At 43.4% G+C, this 18,648-nt stretch overlaps 1 protein-coding gene across 8 annotated transcripts in view; it reads right to left on the bottom strand.

Moving 5' to 3' along the window:
- KALRN (kalirin RhoGEF kinase) overlaps nucleotides 1-18,648 on the bottom strand; it is a 525,469-nt gene that overhangs the window by 95,763 nt on the left and 411,058 nt on the right. For 7 of the 8 annotated variants that reach the window (XM_064451199.1, XM_064451195.1, XM_064451194.1 and 4 more), the window contains exons 34-35: nucleotides 8,454-8,483; nucleotides 6,652-6,898 (exon numbers count right to left, since the gene is read on the bottom strand). In XM_064451199.1, the coding sequence (XP_064307269.1) occupies nucleotides 6,652-6,898; nucleotides 8,454-8,483 (277 nt within the window). The remainder of the gene's footprint in view (nucleotides 1-6,651; nucleotides 6,899-8,453; nucleotides 8,484-18,648) is intronic. The other variant, XM_064451193.1, reaches the window with a different exon arrangement.

The following is an 18,648-nucleotide window of genomic DNA, read 5'->3' on the forward strand; positions in this document are numbered from 1 at the left end:
CAGCACAGCTACTGTACAGTGAAACTTGGGGTTAAGCTGACAGGGGACTAGGTGGATGAAGTTTTACCCCCTATTAGAAGGGGATGCAAAGGCAAAGTAAACAAAAAAATTTGCAGGCTTTCTCTCTTTTATACAAAGACTCCTGTGTTTAAAATAATAAAAATCCACTGTACAAAAGCAAAGCAACTTCCCCCAAAATAGCCTTTCCTGTTCTATCAAAGCATTTATCAAAATTGTACTTCTCCATGTAAGTAAAGTTCCAGGTAGAGCACTGGAAGCCTTTTGCTTTGATAAGGTAACAGAGCAGCTGAAGAAATAAGTATAATTGACTTTACTAGTACCTGATATGTCCTAAACAAGTTCACATGGCTGAATCTAGCTTTAAATATCTAGTGATGCCATACTGAAAACAAGAAAAAAATAATGAAATAGAAACACCAAGTCAGAGAAATAAAAGTATTCACAAGCCATCAGAACATGGCTCCAACAGCCTGCATACAATCTGTGTCCATGACTTGTAGCTGCTGTGACTCACCGTGAAGGACAAGTATTTGCCACGCTTGGTCAGGCTGTGCCTAGCTTTATCTAGTGACTTGGGTGGTGCTTGGACTGATGCTGCCTCTAGGGCTTGAGTATGCAACAATTTGTCAGTATAGTTTGTTTTCTTGATGTACTGATGTACCCAACAGGTAAAACCCCTGGTAGAGCTACAATCATAGCGATATGATAACACAGGTACTGTTCATCCTCTTAGGCCTGACTTGGCCTACCTCTTCACCCATATTGCCAACTGTTGCTAAATATTTGTTCTTTTTTTATTATTTTGGAGATAATGGAGTCCAGGAGAAGGTGTAAGCATGAACAACACCAAGGATAGACACTTTATGGGTATCTGAGTTCTTCCAAAGGGTGATTATGAGGTAGGAGAAAGCACAGAGGACTGGGATCAAAAGATACTAGCAGGTAGGGGAGCAAGGCATCACCAGTTCTCCAGCACTGAGGCAGGCATTCCCCAATGAGTCAGAAAGGAGCTATATGGTGGGGAGAAGCTGTGAAGGGCTGTGAAAGTGGAGACAAGCAGCTATTGTTTGATGAGAGAGAGAAGGGAGACAGAGTGCAGAAAAAACAAGGGAAAGGGTGACCTGATTGAAATAGCAAAGTAGTTTTGAGTTCTTTCTTCCTTCTATTTCCATTCCTTTCATGACTGCATGGAGCCACACTTATATGTTGAGGTAGAGCAGTAGTCCTAAGCTGGGCTCCGGCAGACCTTGGTGCTAGACCATAAAGAGCTGCCGTGTTACACCACACTGGAGAGCTGACTTGTTTCCAGCTGCTCTATCATAATTGAAAACCAGTGAAAACACAGCAAAAACTTTCCTGATGTGATTTTCCTACATAATCCATGTTCTGAACTTGTAACAAGGATGCCACGAGTCACTAAATGCCAGCAGGAGGCGTCCATGTGACCTCTCTTGAAAGACAGTCTATACTATGAAATTTTGACTCTGAACACCCTTGTTGGAACCGTGTTGGGAACACAGGTGAGCATTTGGTTTTTTATTTAAATACTGCATATTTATATTGACAATGGGAGCCTGAACATTGTTTGCTTAACAGAAACCCCATGACCTGTTTATGTGCCAGTTAAATTAACTGTTACCTAATAAAATGTTTCCTTTAGTTCAGAGCCTTACAAACATTTCAACTGACTGGTCTTAAGAGTTTCAAAAACAAAAACAATTTCTCAGTCTCTACAAGGATGACTGAAGGTTTAATGCAGTGCACTAAAACTTCTGAATCGTCCTCACACAGCTCCCCCAGGATGTCAGGAATCATTACCATCGAATATGTTTTGCAACAGAGATTGTTTAAAACACAACAGAGAAAGTGAGTGAGCCAATGCAGATCGCAATTTAATACTCAACAGGAACAGGGACACAATAAAAGCAGCCTAGACTCTTTCCTGACTAAAATCCAAGATGTTCTTAAAAACAGAGACGTGGGAAGAAACAATTGTGCTTTTCCCTACATAGATCACTCTTCTGAGATCAGGGACTGGAGGAAAGAGACTTCCAACCCAGCAAGAGCTGGATTAGCCTCCCCAGCTTTGCACACTAATCCATTAAATGATCTGCTCTTTCCCACAATGAGTGGTCACAAAACCTCAGGTCTCAGCGTGACCTCTTTTTCACCGATACCATTCTTCTCACCGGCTTTGGTAAATCCTTATTCTGCTTCCTTCTTTCACAGACCAGACTGTCACTGCACCTACCAGCCACAGTCTCTCTCTGGCTGTAGGATCTGGTAGGTGACCCCCTAAATGTACAAGCTGTCACCTGAGCAGCACAAAAACTCCTGTCCCTCCTGCCCAAAGCCTGGTGCTGTACCAGGGCTGATGTGACCCAGCTGGGAAGTACAGGCAAAAAGCTCACCCTTCTAACATACACCTTGCAACACCTATGTTTCCTCCTCAGTTGGAAGAGACCCAGTTATTTCTCAGTTTGCTCTGTTACATGGACCTACCACTACCACCAAAGCCCTGCTGTTAAGTGGCCATCTGCCTGCACAGCAAGATGTTCGCATAGCATCTTAAAAAAATATATTCCTCATCTCCTCCAGAGATATATATGAGACACAAGCATCCTGCAAGCAGGGTCTGGTTTGGGGCCCTGAACGGGATCCCTTCCCATATTATCAGTACAGAACAAGTGCTATAAAACCCTATGTTTTTTTTAAATGCATTCTTTTTCCTCTGGCAATGGAGGCTGCTTAAAATTACTGCAAGAACTAGCCTTTGTTACTCTTTGAATTACACCGTGACTTTTATGTTACAAGAAAAATGCTGGGTGAGGGGTCATAAGATGAAGATTTCATCTAAATATTGCATGGGCCAAATTCGAATTTGGAATCACTCAGTCAAAGCTAACAGGCTGACACCAGGAATATGCTTGTTGCAGTGTGCTTAATGAATATTGGCTAGGTCATTAAGTTGCTTTCTGTCCATGTGGATTTCTCTCTTAATTTGAAATTTATAGCTTAATACCTTAGAGCTCAATTATAGGGTAAAAGAGACAGGAATAAAAGTCACAGCTTTCCTGTAATTAGCCATGTGGGACAGTTCAAACAGAGCTTCATTCCTAGTGTTACAGGCCTTTCTTTTTTCTTCCTAGGAATGTTAATCAGAAAAAAAATCCTACAAATTTTCAAGTACAGTAACAGAGACTGCAGAGGAGTTCCTTTTACTCAATCATCTGTAAATCACTTGCAAAAGGTGAATCCCAGAAACCTGTTTGCCTTTTTACAGAGATAATTGCAAACACTGTCAGGACAGGCAGGACTACACTTGTGCTCTGAGCTGTAGTCAGTTGATGAAAAAATCAAACGTGTATCCTCCAACAGAACACAGCCAGCAGTCAGACGGAAAGCTGGGAGACCAGTCCTTAAAGTGTCTGCACTTTTACTGATCAAGAGAAATCTGTAAAGATATTTCATTACAAAAGGCAGGAAGTGTTCTCCTTCATGTTTGTTCTCTTATATTTGCACCATGTTTTTCCTTTTGCACTATTTTATGTTAATTCATTACCTATTTTCAAAGGAACAGCGTAAAAAAGTGAGGAGGAGCCAGAGCACGTGTTCACTTGTGAAGGTTGGTTTTGAATTTCCAGTGGTTTTCAGTGAGGCTGTTTAAAAAGGCTTATTTTTCGTTTGATGAGGACTTGCACTGATGCTATACAAAATGTTCTGGTGATCCCACCAAATCTTTCAAGCCTTCGTCTTTTCAGGTGCTGGCTGACATTACTTTCTTTACTCTTTCATTTTAAGAGTCATAGGTAGCTTCTGTGAACCACAATTTATATTTATAGCCCACCATAATTTATAGTAGGACCAAATACAGTAATTTGCCATTTCTCAGCAAGCAGATGTAACCATGTTTTAATACTTCTCAAAACTCTGCATGTTTCTATCATAGATGGCAAATTCTATTATTAGAAATGTTAAGTTTTGATTATAGATACTTTCTGTTCTTGAAGTTACAGTCCTTGTAAAAGCAAAGAATTATGTGCCTTGGTAACTGCAAGCAAAATTCAGCTATTAACCTGCTCTTCTGCAACTGTGTGTGTTTACATACTTGAAACAGACGGGGGACACCATTTGATTATGATATAAAATGTGCCAGCCTTTTTTCTGGGTTGTAGAGAAAGGCCAGAAATTTTGGAAGCCTGGACCAAGGGATTCTGAGTCCAACCTATGCCTAAAGCTACCGTAAGTAGAGAAGGACATGAATCTGAATAGTCAGAAGCCATTTATCATGCTAATCCTTCCAGCCTCTCGTGACATCAGCAGGCTCCTTCAGTGACTACTGCATTTTCCCCTTTAAACTTTAAATTTACCCCTCTTTCTTTATTCCCAGCATCTGTTCATTCAGTTATAACAATTTCCTGTTTTCCTAATAGAGGGAGAACTGATTAGACACAGAATCTATTTGCTGTACTCTGGCCAAAATTGTGGGTTGGATGGTTATTTTTATTATTTCTAGCAGCACTTCTGGAGATCCCATTAATATTGAGGCTCCCTGATACAGCTTTGGTATGTGCAGGAAGAAAAATGAGGCCAAGGGGGAAAGTGATATAAGGAAATGAAGGACATGAATACATGGCTGGAGCCAGACAGACCCACTCTGCACCTGTTTGGAGATGATGGAAGAAGAGCCAGCTCCAACCTGGAAGGGGTCACAGCATGTTGTGTGAGATAACCAGCCCCACAGGCAAGCAAAGCATGCTAGCAGAGGCTCGGCGCTGTGCTGACACAGCCTTGTGGCTTCTAGGCATCAGTCAGCTCTGGCCCACCAGCTGCAGCCTGGCAATGCGCCTGTCACGCCGTACCTGCAGTGCAATTGTGCCCTGAAGCTCACGCAATCACGCTGGCAGCAGAGTCCCCATGTCTCCTGCCAGCCCTCAAACCCTGCACCACCCTGTCTCCATCCTCCTCTGGATTTCCTGCCTCCCCTTCCACAGCCTACTCCTGCAATTTTTTTATTTGCTTCATTTGAGGAGAAACTCTTCAACCTAGGGCACTCAAATGAGGTTTGAGTGGTGTTTTACAGCATCCTTCAGCAGAGGACCCAAGCCCAACTGCTGGACCATGCACCCAGCAGACACGTCTCTGGCTTCCTATGAGTCATGTCAGGCAGTGACTGCTCTTACACAGACCAGGCTGATTTTCAGCTTTACCTTTCTGTTTATTCACAGATTTCATTTGCAGGTAAGCAACTGCAGTGCTTCTCAGATGACAGCTGGGGACCTGGACAGGCTCCTGTGGCAGCAGAAGCAGGGCAGGACCCTGGGAGTGAGGCAGGGTGGGGAGTCGGTGGCGTGTCTAAGAAGCGCGTGACGAGTTTGGAGTTTGCACCACAGACAGAGCTGACAGCCAGCACTGACTTCACCTCCTCTCTCTTGCAAGCAGGGCAAGGGGAAGCACCTAACCAAACGAGACCTGCTGAGGGGATCAAATCTGAGAGAAAAAGCTGAGCTCTCCTCCTCCAGGTTTGGATCAGATGGCTCTCTAGGGGAAATGCTGATTGCAGACCCTGGCCCTAACCGTGCTGTGCTGTTCTGGGGGTGCTCCCCACTCCCAGCCCCCACAGTGGGAGTGCAGGCAGGGAGTGAGGACAGTCTACAGCCTGGTTTCAATGCTTTTTCTCAAAACAAACGAAACCACTGACCTTAAGTTGCTCAAACAAGAACTGATCACACTGTATCTCCCTTAATGCAGAGGGAAAAAAAACTAAAAAGCAAGTTCAGGTTGTGGGCTTGAAGTCGGGAGTGGGATGACAGGACCCTTTCCTCCCTGGACCTTACTTGTGTTGTGCATGGCCAAAAGCGGGGGCACAGCAAAAGAGAGACCTGCTCTGGCCTCGTTGAACTAAACCGGTTCTGGTCTATCAGTCTGGAGCGTCTCTTATGCCTGGTTGCATGGATGCTATAGGTGGGACACACATTGCTCAGAACAGAACATCAACTAAATAGGTCACAGACACCACAGAGACGAACAATATTTCACCATTCGTTATGGGTGAAGCCCAAGTTCTCAGGATAATACCAGGGATGTGTTTTGTTGCACACAAATTGTAAAGGATTCTTTCTCCATTGTGCTGTGCCATTACACACAATGTCTCCAGTTCACAAGTCAATAGAATGTATCAGTACTCACTGGTGGCTTTTTTTGCAATAACAGACAGGCAGCAGGGATATACTGAAAGACCATGCACTAGTATGCACTGCAGCACTCATAAAATAACATATCCACAATTTGGGGCATCCTGGGTGTACATACAACATGACTTTCCCTCCCTCTAGTCTTTTAGGCACTAAAACCAGTCCCTTTGTTGTTTAAAGGTCTTATTTTTACCCAGAATCTAAAGACAATAATGACTGCCATACAGCAAAAGACGTACACATACAAACATTGATTCATGGAAATGGAGTTAGGCTAGTGCTGTGCCGATTCACAGAGATCTGGTAACACAACTTGCTAACAACTAAACAGTCTTTTACCCACGCCGACTGTAAGAGCAGCCCAAGCAGCTTTGCACTTACATGATACAAAAGGGGAAATCCAAAACAGTCTCAAACCTGCCGGACTGTTGCCTACCTTTTCCTGAAGGGAAGAAGCAATCCATCTCCACACTGCTGCGGGAATGGGAAATGCAGAGCGCACTGCTGGGAACCAGACCCTCCTGAGGCGGGCTCCGCTCCGTGGTCCGGACCAAACACCAGCCTGGCCTTTCGCTTGGCCTCTCCAGCAGCTCTACCGTCTGCCCCACCTGAATGCTCAGCTCGCTGCTGTGGCCCGCTGTGAAGTCCTGGAGCACCACGGTTAGTTCACACCCTCCAGACAACTGCCCAGGTTCAACAGAAAAAAAAAGAGCACGAATAGAAGTCAGAGAGGGCAGGATGAAGGCAATCATCTTTGCATCATATTTACACTGGCAAAGACAGGATTTGTATTCCTTAGAAGCCAAGTTAATAATTTCTTTTGTCAAAGTTCAGCATGTTGTGACCCTGTTTTCCTTTACTTCTTATTGATTCTGCTGGGCTGAAGTGAGAAAGCAAAGCTACCCACCCAGTAACCTTTTGAATGCTAGCTGTGGGTGAATTTTCTAGCTGTGGGCGTCCATCAGAAACCGTGGGGTTTTTCTTGCTTTAGTTTCTGGGGTGACTTTCTAGACTGGCAATGGCCCAGGCTGCCTCCACGCTGTGATCTCATGGCAGGACAAATTCCAGCTCACCCCTCTACAGCATGAGCCAGACACATTCCCACATGCCACCAGTGCAGTGAGGTAACAGCTACAATTTTTTGCAAGACAAGAAACATGCCCTCAACTTCCCAGACTCGCTCTAGGGACCTCTCGGTAGACTAGGGAATCCTGACCAGGCAGATCAGAAAAGCTCCTCCCATGTTCTCTGATGGAAAGCAGAGGTGTAAATATATAAACGTAGAATGATTGATTATATGCTGACTTCCAGGATTTGTATCTAAAAATAAATGTATCGTCTTACTTCCGTACTGAGCGCTGGCAACCTGCTGCTTTCCTTCAGCCTCACACCCTGTGACTCTCGATGAACAATACTGGCCTCTGTTTAATCATGGTCTCTATATAACCAGAGACCGGATATATAAGCGCTTGTGTATACAACAGAACAAAACAGAAGAAGTGATTGCACAAGCAGCAGCACTAATGAAGCTTGTTTTCTTACAGATTTGCATCTCTGAGGTTGATTCTTGGTGTCTAAAAAGGTGTGAGCACAAGTCTAAGTTTTTCTGGTGTGAGGAATCTTTCTTAATGCTCCTCTGCAGTGTGGATTTCTTGCTGTCTGCCTGTCATTAGGGGCCCTCTTTTGGGTCTTTCTCTTCTGTGTGCTCCTTGCTTCCCTGAAGCATGCAGGTATCTTTAAGGTCCTTATTCCAGTGTCAAATTTGATAGAAATTAGTCCATGGATTCAAAAGTTATTGAGAATAGTAAACAAGCCAATTCAGAACAGTATAATACCATGAACTTCCCTATTTCTCAGGATATGAAGCTAAATCCAAGCATATTATAAAATGATTTTAAAAGAACAGCTTCTAAATCCAACTGAACTGGGAGGAATCTTGTATGATGCTGAGTATCTCTGAAATCAATGAGAACTGGGATCTGCTTATCAGCTTGAATGGGGGAGCCCTTGAGGAGAGCACGCTCATCTCTGCAGACTTCACTCTTCAGCTGGTACAATATCAAACCCCCTTATCTTAGCCCAAGCAGCCCTAAATGCACACTCCCATGGGAACAGCCTGTCTCCCCACTCAGTGGCATAGTGGTTTGTGTGTCTAATGTAGGTGTGAAAGAAATCCCGTTCACAGAGGTGATATTTACAATAACAGAAAGGGGTCAGTGGACAAGGACTGGTTCTCACCTGTCCTGTGTCTCTGCCGTAGACGAAATGCTAGATTTGGGGAAGAAGAAGGAAATATTTCTCTGAAAGATTATTTGTAAATAAATAGAAAAAAAACAAACAAAACAAACCATGGAAGCTGTTTGAGGCCATTCAGAGTGCTTGCATTAATCCTGGCAGAAAGAGCTCAGTGGGTTGATGAAAGCACAGAAGAGATCAGTTTAGCACCTAGCTGTGCAGTTTATCAGCAAACCCACCATTCAGCATGCTGACATAATCTCCCCATAACTGGAGTAAAAACATTCACAGGTGTGGTAAGAATAAGATATTGCTATAATATTTCCTGAGATTTCTTTGCTATGGACTAATTCAGGAGTAGAAAATCTTTCTGATCCAATATGGTATCTGATCTGGTATGGTATGAGATATTTAAGACACAAGAAAATAATCTGATTACTTCTTGGTAATACACTGACAAATCTTACAAAATGTGATGGTTGCCCCCTAATGCTTTCACTGCTCCTTGTCAAGTAAATTTTCTTTCCCCCACATTATGCTATCTATGATACTTTCTCTGAAAATAATCAAATCTCTCCTTATTTTAAGAGAAAACATGTGAACAAACACTCTGCTGTATCTACTCTTCCAGAGATAAATCTGAAGCATCTACATGCCCTGCACTCGAGTGCCACTAGGTGTCCGTGTTTGCCATCCCACAGCAAGCTAATTTGCTGTAAAGAATTAACTCTCGCTTATCTTCAAAGTGCTTATTTAAGCATGATGTCTAGGCATGAGGAAGCTGGTTCAGACAGGATCCCAAGGCCCATCGTTTCGAATTATATGGGCAGAGGACGTTCTAGAATATTAAAAAAATTTCTTCAGATAGTATGGGTTGATTTTTGAAAAATAAGTCCTTTTTATTGCTTAAAAAGGAAGGGCGAAACAGCCCTGAAATATCCCAGGGAAAAAGGCTTGGTGAAAACAGCACTTGGGAAAGTTTGGGACTAACAAGGTAATTTCCAGGGAGCATCAGCGTATGAAGTGCTGCCCTAAGCAGCTCCTCACTCCCCACCTGCAACACTGCCCTCCACACAGCAGCCTAAGGGGCAGCTAACCTAAAATCAGTCTAGCGCAGGCCTTTGGCAATCCCTCCTCAAATAACTGAACATCTGTGATACAAACAGATGCTTCAATTAGGGAAACACCTGTAAACATTATCCCAGGGGTGGCAGGTGTGCTCCATGACCCTCAGGTACCATCTTGCCCTGAGATCCTGTTTTCTCTGATTCATTAAAAATAGCTGTTTAATATACTGAGAACTGGAAGTAATCATCCCCTCTAGGAGCTGCTCCGCACCTGGTGTGATCAACATCTTCCTCAGCAGGGGAGATATTCTCCCCCCACCAGCTTTAGAAGCCTACTTTTGATGTGTGAGGGGGGAGCTACCTTCCCCCTGCTCCCTGGAAACCGTATGAATTTTTATCACCTGTTCCTCTAGTGTCCTCTGGATGGAAACATGGGCCAGGGCTTCTCCATGTTCCAACTCACTGCTGGAGGAGCTGGTGCTAAAATAATACATTTTCAGAGAAAGACTCCCTCTTTGGCAGGAGGAATTAAGTAGGTTCCCTTTTACAGGTGCAGGTGGTAGGTTTAAGCAGTCAGCTCAGGTGTGGAGCCCACGTATCATTGTTAGGTGCTGGCCACAAAGAACAGAAAAGGAAATCCTTCCTTTTGCCAAGGACTTCCAAGTGCTTACCATGCCTGTTCAGTGTCTTATATACCACCACACCACAAAGAGCATTTACTTACCAAATTAACCCACAGCAAAGTAATGGCTCTAGAAAGCTTATATTATACAAATACATATACAGATTGTAAGCCACTGAGGAATAATGCAAATACATGTGATTCCCAATGACAGAAATCCTTTCACCTATGAAGTGACCCCTCAAGCTATTAGTTACTTAATTTGATTTTAGAGAGTAATTTTCCAATCTCAGAGAAGTACATCATGCTTCTCTCTACCTTGGAGCATGCAAATTGGAATACAGATGGGCTGCTGGTTTCTCACACATCTTGCATTTGGTTTGGAAAGAGAAAGAAAATAGAGAATGCCCTTAAGGTTGAACTTTACAGGTAAATGACTTAATATTTTAACATATTATGTTCACTTTTATTATTCCTGTGATTGAAAACACCATTAAAGCCACTGACTGGTTATATTTAAAACCCAGACAGCAGTGTAACCTGTGTATGGTACAAAAAGATTGGTGAGAGACATTAAAATAAAAACAACAATGCAACACGCCTTTGCAGAGCACAAGGCATAACTGAAAGATCTGACGCACGGACAAATCTAATGAATTATGCAGGAAGCAATAGCCTTAAAATCAGGAAGAAAAGCAAGTGGCACAAGCAAACAGCAAAATACAATGAGAAAGCAAGAGGGCCCCAAGCAGTCCAGAGCAAACGTGCCGTATGTCCTGAAAGCAGCTATCAGGAGCCCCAGACTGTCTTCATGCTGCCTGCCACCAGCAAACCATCTCCCATCCTCTGCGTTCACTTGTGCCTGGGCTAGAAAGCATCATTGTGCATTCTGTGTGTAAGTGTTTGCATCATGATGTTCTAAAACAGATCAAACCTGAGCTAGAAAAGAGCCTTGCCTGATGTCACCAGTTCAGGCAGGGACACAGCCATACACCAATTGAAAACTCCCCTCTCTACCACAGGACGTTGCTCACTAACTTCTGAGCAGTTGATGTCAGACACTGACTCTGGTGAATGAGTATTGTCATGACTTACATGAGCTGTTTTGCTTCTGGGAACACACAACTGAGTGCCCGCCAGCTCTGCGAGGATGAAGTGCAAGCCACCAAAATGATCCCAGGCATGGACACATCCTGCTGCAGGAGCATCCAGTGTGCTCCAAGCGCAGGAGCCTGCTCAGCTCCAGGGACCAGTCAGTGCAGGATTACCATGAGATGGTCTTCCCTAAATCACATCTTGTGTGCACGGCCACTGCTGTATCTGTTTAGTTTCCAGCCACAAAGCAGCAGCCAGAGGAAGCAAGGCTGAACACCACAGGCATATTTATCATCATACTGCAGATGGGAAAGACCTATCAGGTCACAGGCTGTCCTTCCTTCCCTCTAAAATAGATCTTAACTAGTACTAAATCCACTCCAGTTGAAAAAAGAAGTGGGAATGAATAGCTCTTCAACAGGGTGAGCAGGGATTTGGGAAATGGGTGTCTGGAGAAGGATTCCTCAGGCACTTCTGAAATGCGTAACTAAATGTTTTATCCTGCAAATCACAATGGGTCTCACGCTGGCTCTAAAAGACAAACTCAAGCTCTGAGAGGCAGAGAACCGATAATAGTGATACTGTGGTATCAGTGTGAGTGAGTAAGTACCAGCTGCCCCAGAAAAGGGTGCAAAATATTGGTATGCTTGTTCTTCCCTCCTGCGGCACAGTGACATAATTAAGGTTTTATGGCTTTTGTGATTAGGTTTTAAGTTTGTTAGAGGCTTGTGAACCACATGGGGGTCTGTGAAATGTGAGGACACATAACCAAGATGACCTAGCTACCTGTTTTACGTTTGATGCTCATGGGAGACCCTGTGAGCTGGACAGCCAGGGTTTTGATGCTGTGCTCTCCTCCCAGCCAGCCCCGGGGAAGACGCTGCATGTACCTGAGTGGTTCCTTTGACTCAGTGCTGTATTTCAATCCTGGGCTGAATGCTGAGGAGCAACTACAGCTCGGGCAATCTCATTGCCAGTCATTGTCACTCACTGCCAAGTGAAGAACACAGATCAGTTATACCTGGGGTTCCCCATTTCCAAATATGCCTATAGTTTGGTCAGACCCTTCTCACAACTGAGTAGTAACACAGAACAGGAGAATAATTGTCAGCACATTACACCCATCTCTCACCTTTGAATCAACTCCTTTTGAGCATCACACTGCCTGGAAACACAGTAAGCTTAAGCTGCCATACCTTTGCAAAAGCCTATAGACTGTCATTTGTCTGGCCTAAGGACTCGTGACTGCCAAAGATGCTCTGTCAGTACGTAACACACAAGTATCCTCTCATGCAATATTAAGCTTTTTAAAAATAGATTATAATGTAAAGAACCCAGCCCAATATAATGTAAAGAACCCAGCACAACTCAGTATACTAAATTATCCAGTGTACTGTTATTAAAATTGCCGTATCATTTGTTCATATTTATCTCCTTTTTCTCCTCCTAAAATGCTGCAATTTCCCCTTCAGTGTGCTTTTCAGTCATAAAATCATATCCAGAAGCAGAATCAGCAGTGCACAGGATCTGCAGTTGTAGGTAAAACCCAATACACTTCAGGTATGTAAGAAGTTGTTTACTCCACAGTACGAATCTCAAGCCAACATCTGTATTTTCAGTCAAAGAATCAGCAATGGATAATGAATCTACCAGTGTCCGAAGAGGTGCTCCAAGTATTTAAGTATTTTGAAATATGCTAACATTGTTGTAGAAATCCACGCTAGCTGGTTATTTACATATATTCAATAGGACACAGAACTCTGCTAGTTTAAACAAAGCATTCTGTGTGGTGTGGCACTGTGTCTTAATATAAATTGCTACTTCTCTGTTGCTCTTAGGCTTTCTGCCCCTCTGGTATTGGATGACAGCCAGTTTTGGACAGAAGCATTCAGTCCCCATAAACAGCTTATTTCGAGAGAGTGAAAGAGGCAGTGGGAGCAAAAATGGCATTTGCATTCTTATCAAGAGACTAAAAAAAGTGAATAACACCACTTAAATGTTGTTTCTGTCTTCACTGAAATAGATCCAGGAGCTGTCGCTCTAGCTGGGGGGGCAGGTATGAGAAGTCTCATCCCCCGCGGAGTTCTTTGTGACAATTTCTGTAATTTTGTAGAGATTTTCTTTTTACTAGGAGGTTACAGAGGGAGATCAAATTCAGATGCAGCCTTTGAGGAATTTCAGTACTAGACAATTGCTTTCATTTTCTTACTTTATAACAGGCTCCGTTTGGAGTGTGAACACTGAGTCACCCACATTCCTCCCTCTAAAGCCTCTACAGCTCTAAAGGATGCTGAGCTGAGAGCTCTGGCAATTCTGGTGAATGCTTCGTTGCATCGGTATGGAGGTGTTTCTATGGGGATGGACTGTATTTCAGCAGCTCTGAGCTGAACCAGAGATAACCTATATACTGTCAGCAGAATTTCTCCACATAGAGTTCAGAATAGGAAATTCAGTGGAGAATACTTGGCTCATCTCTGAGTCTTTCTTGGTCCTCAGGCCCCTCTATCCATCTTCCATTAAGACGGAGTTGGTGGTTCCCACCCTTTCTGTTTTGCCTGACCAAAGAAAAAGGAACACTGCCTGAGTTTCACCAGGAGGTCTCTTTAAGCAATTAGTTAAACACGACTGGGATTACAGTGACAGCCCTGTAGCCCAAATGTACCAACTTCACTCCTCTCAGCGAGAAGATAACAGCGGAGACATCTGGGTGTGCAGCATTCTATAAATCAAGACATAGTAAGTTATTCCACAGCAGGAAGAAGAGACAGAGATGGCACGTGGGACGTATAAATATGCTAACAGAAAGGAAATCTGGTGTTATGGTCTCAAATAGCACATACCTTTCCTGTCCAGCATCTCTTGCTGGAGTTCCTACTAGACAACCATATCCTGATTGTGCTGGATTTTGGACTCCGTCATATGCTGACATCTGCAGAACAGCTTGAATGGAGCTGTCTGAATTATTTCTGGAGCCTTTTTTCCAGAAAGTAAGACTAAAGTCGACCCAAATTAAACAGCATGTCCAACTATAAAAAATGCTTTTGAATATAAAGATGACCAGACTCACTTTGTTTCACTCAACAAATTGAACCAGAGCATCAGTCTATGTTTGATCTTATAAGACTGAAGGTTTTCTCATGGCATTTGGCTCAGAGAGCTGGTATCCAAATTCCATTCCTTTCCCTTCCCTGGAGAAGAACAAAATGGAGCAGATATAATCTGTGTTTCCTCAGCAACACAGAGCCAGCACAACTGGCTTCAAACCTCTTTGCTACCAGTGTTGCAAAAGGTGAGAAAGGCAGATGGCTGAAACCCTCCAAGGTAATCCCCCACCTGCCATAATTCAGAGCCACAAGATCTTTTAAACTCACCCAGGGTTAATAAAAGCACAAGGATAGACTGAAATCAGGGAGTGCTGACTAGTTGCTTTCTTTCATATGTCCAGCACAGTCTGAGCAAAGCAGACAATCTTGGCCCAGGAGGTCAAGGGTTCCAGTCAACAGATGATTCATCAGACATCAATTCCCAAGACTCTGCTAGCAAGTACACAAAATCTCATCATGTATTCTGGCCAGGAACTTTGTGAAACATCCCCAGGTACAAAGAACACAGGCAAAGCGTGCACAGTAAAAGGTCTACACAGCTGATGAGTTTAAACTAGAAACCCAGTTGTCTGCAACACATACCTGGTACCATTTGAGAAGGAGAATTCAAGTCCAACAGAAGCTTTAGAAACACAAGGGACAAGAGCACACTTTGCAAGGGCAAAGGGTGGGTGCTGTGCACATCTGTGTTTATCTAACTGGGATGTTCTGCCCTTGCCAGAGTTTTGAGAAGGGAGGAGTCAAACCATGTTCCAGCAGCCCTGTTCCCCTCCTCAGACAGTGTTTCCAGCTGAGTATGACCCCCACTATTTGTCAGCAGAGAACCTAAAGCTTCCCTGATGTCAACGTCAGGGAATGATTAGGACCTACAGGTCCCTGATTAGCCATCTCTGCTTTTAAATCACACTGAAATAAAAATAGTTACCTGAAGAACTAGGAACAATGGCTCGCAACCACCAGAGGTGAGACCTCAGACTAATGTCCTCTTGAGAAGGAAGCAAATGATATTCAGAGGAAAAACACAATAAGATCACCCTAGAGATGCTTCAGAACAAAGTGAATCTTGGTTTGTGCTCTGGATCATATTTGCTCAATACACATATCCCCAGATTATATTTCCTTTATAATCTACATAATTATTTTAGATAGGTATGTTGCTGTCTGCACAGTTACACTTTTAATGAAGTTATGAAAAGCAATATAATTTCAAAAAATACCTGCAACAGATCTCCCTCCCCTTGTCAAATAAAAATCAGACATTTCCAAGACAAGCAGTTGTAGATTGCTTCAAAGCTATGTTTTCCCGTTATGGTCCTGCTGTAAGAAGTGAGTGTGCAAAGGCAGAAAAGGAATGATCTTGTGCTCTCTTAGCTAGCATGCAGGGATCAGGATTTAGTGGCTAAGTACCACTGTGTTTTAGAGACATATGAGCCTGATTACATGGGATAGATATCCTCCCCAGTGGACAGCCATGCCCAGCTCCCAGCACTGTTATGAGAGCAGTGCACAGGGCTGATGGGAGGATCTGCCTTCCTGTGTCTCAGCCCAGCTCCAGCACTGCCCCTTCACTGCAGACCCTCTGCTGATCTTCGCTGACCTGCCTCAGGTGCTCTGGGCTCTCCTAAAACACACACACCCCTTTGCAATGAAGGCTGGATATCTGAGGGCAGCATGGATGGGGAGCCCAGAAATGCAAAAGCCTGCACTGATGCTTAGTAGCATCACAGGAAAACACAACACTTCTCCTTCAGGGATATTAGTGCCTCAAAATGGGTAAGGATCTGAACAGAGGACAAAAACCAAAATGAAGGATTGAAAGTATCCCCTGATGTTTTTTTTTCCCAAATTGTTGAATTCCCAGGACAGATGTTTTATATAAAACGGGCTTTATTTTTAATTGGAGGAGATTATTCAAACTATGTCTAAGCCATATGGTCCTGTAAGTCCAACTCCCCTCTGCTATTGCTGGAGAGGCCAGCTCGGCATCCCTCTCCTTTTCCAAGTCGTTTCCTTTTTACAGATTTAATAGTTGCTATTTTTCTTTTTTTATTGTAGGTCCCTAGGTCCCATTATTATAAATCAGGGCCTTAGGCCCAAAATTAACTCAAAGGTGGATTTGGATAAGTTGCTTTTAATGACTTTCAGTAGTAGGTTGGTCTAATAGAACATAAAGGGAAATGCAGATTTGAGATGACAGAAAACGCATCGGGAGGAATGATGACAATGAGTGGCATTCATCTCCAAGATACCAAAGGAAGACCTGGGCCCAGCTCACACATTTTCCTGTCCCTTTTCCCCTTGCAGGTGTCACACTGCAGAGCAGGCATTTTCGAAGGCATTTATTACATACTGGAAAAAACAGGGCATGTTACCATCATGACTATTAGACGGTGCTGGGTGCCAGGCAGGCCTTAGGCTGAATGAATGTGTGATGGCTGAGGCTATCACCCTGCCCCAGCACCACATTGGGGACATAGCTGGGCACACGGCTACTACATCCTAGTAGCTGTCTAGTGCCTACTTCTATCACACACAATATAGCCCATGAATTTTCATCAGCTGAGAGCAATAATCCTTCTGGTAAATTTTAATCACGCTTTAGGAGACTGGGGCTGCAATGCAAGCTCTGGACCTTGTTTGGGTGAAGTGGCTGCAGTTAGTCTGGTAGTGGTTGGAGTCAGCCAGGCAATCCCTCAGACCCTTCTCCCTCTCTCCCAAGCTGTTTTCTCTAACGCCTGTAATTTGCTTCTATGCTATATTAAAGTCTCATCTTAACAATATGCTCCAGCTTAGTGAATCACCATGTGAAAATACACTCCCGCTGCTACGAACAGGCTGCATGGATGAACTCCATGTGAAGCAATGATGACTCTGAGCAGGAGAGTTTGCACAACAGTTGCATGCCCAAGCCCTTGGTCAGTGTTTGGCAGTGTGGAAAAAAAGATCTTAAGGGACATGATTACTTGTGTTTGAATCCTCCCTATTGCTTGCATCATACACTGCAGCCACTAAGCCTTTTCAGCACTGCTGCATAATTTTCAGCCATCACAATGGGTTGCAGCTTGAGTCCTAACAGTTAAATCCTGGGGCTTTCATTCTCCTCTCCATAATACTGCTATTTACTTGAGGTGACCTCATTTGCCAAGTGATGTAACTGGGTTCATGATTGAGCCTGGCACGTCTAAGCAGATGTTTTCAGTGGACACAGAAACAGCATTATGAAATGAAAATATAGCCTAAAACCTGAGCAGCACAAGAGATTATAACAGCCTTTATGCAGATCAGCTTAACTAAAATAGTGTCGAAAGGCCTTTGGCTGCAGTCGTACACTTCCCATTTTAAAATGAGAGGCTGTTGCTTGTACTACTGTAACGTGACTCCCAAAGGAACCAGCAGCTGCAGGTTTTGAATTTTATCATTCTTGGCCTCTCTGTTTGAAGGAGTTGACTGGAGCATGCCCAGAGGACACTCTTCCCATAAAATCATTCTCCTTTAACTATAATAACAAAAAATGCACCTTTTTTTTTGTGTTTTGTTTTAGTTTCTAACAAGGTAATAAATTCTATTTCAAACAAGAGTATAAATCTGAAGAGTTTGATAGTTGACCTGACTTGCTTTGTTTCAACTGAAAGGAAATGCTCCTTGACGTTGCCATTTATATTTGCTGTCGTGTCACATTATCAGGGAGGGCTAAATATGGATCAATGAAGTCCAGCACAAACAAGTAGAAGATTGAGGGAAGCCTGAAAGAACTTGCTATGTCCATTTATTAAAGGATGAGCAGAATAATAAGGTCTATTGATAAGCACATTCCCAGCTCCTGCTTAATTTCTTTCACTGAAGACAATTCAGTTAAAATAGTCTGCCCTGTGCAACCACTGTTACATGCAAATGGTTCCCGGATGAATATGTTCATTTCTGTTATTGCTAGATTCAGTTCAATCAATACAGAGGCCTCAGTTTTCAAAAACAGATGTCTATATGCTTACCCAGAATGCTCATGCATGTGTTCTTTTGTTCCCCAAACCCACATTTCTCTTTCGCACACAACACATGCAGAGGGAGGTGATATGAACTGAGCTTAAAACATTCTCAGGGTATTTGACAACATGAAATGCAACAGTGTCGAGGATAAACAGAAGATATTGGTAGCTGAGTGTAAAATTTTCAGCATGAGATCCAAGTACACTTAAAGTTTGTCATTACTATATTCAGTGAGTCTCTAAAGCCATGTGGAGGATATGTTCAGGGCAGCTCAATTAGAGAGCTATTGCTAGGGATTTCAGAGGCACAGAGGAGGGATGGAATCA

Source organism: Phalacrocorax carbo, chromosome 5, assembly GCF_963921805.1.
Source record: "Phalacrocorax carbo chromosome 5, bPhaCar2.1, whole genome shotgun sequence".
Lineage (NCBI taxonomy): Eukaryota > Metazoa > Chordata > Aves > Suliformes > Phalacrocoracidae > Phalacrocorax > Phalacrocorax carbo.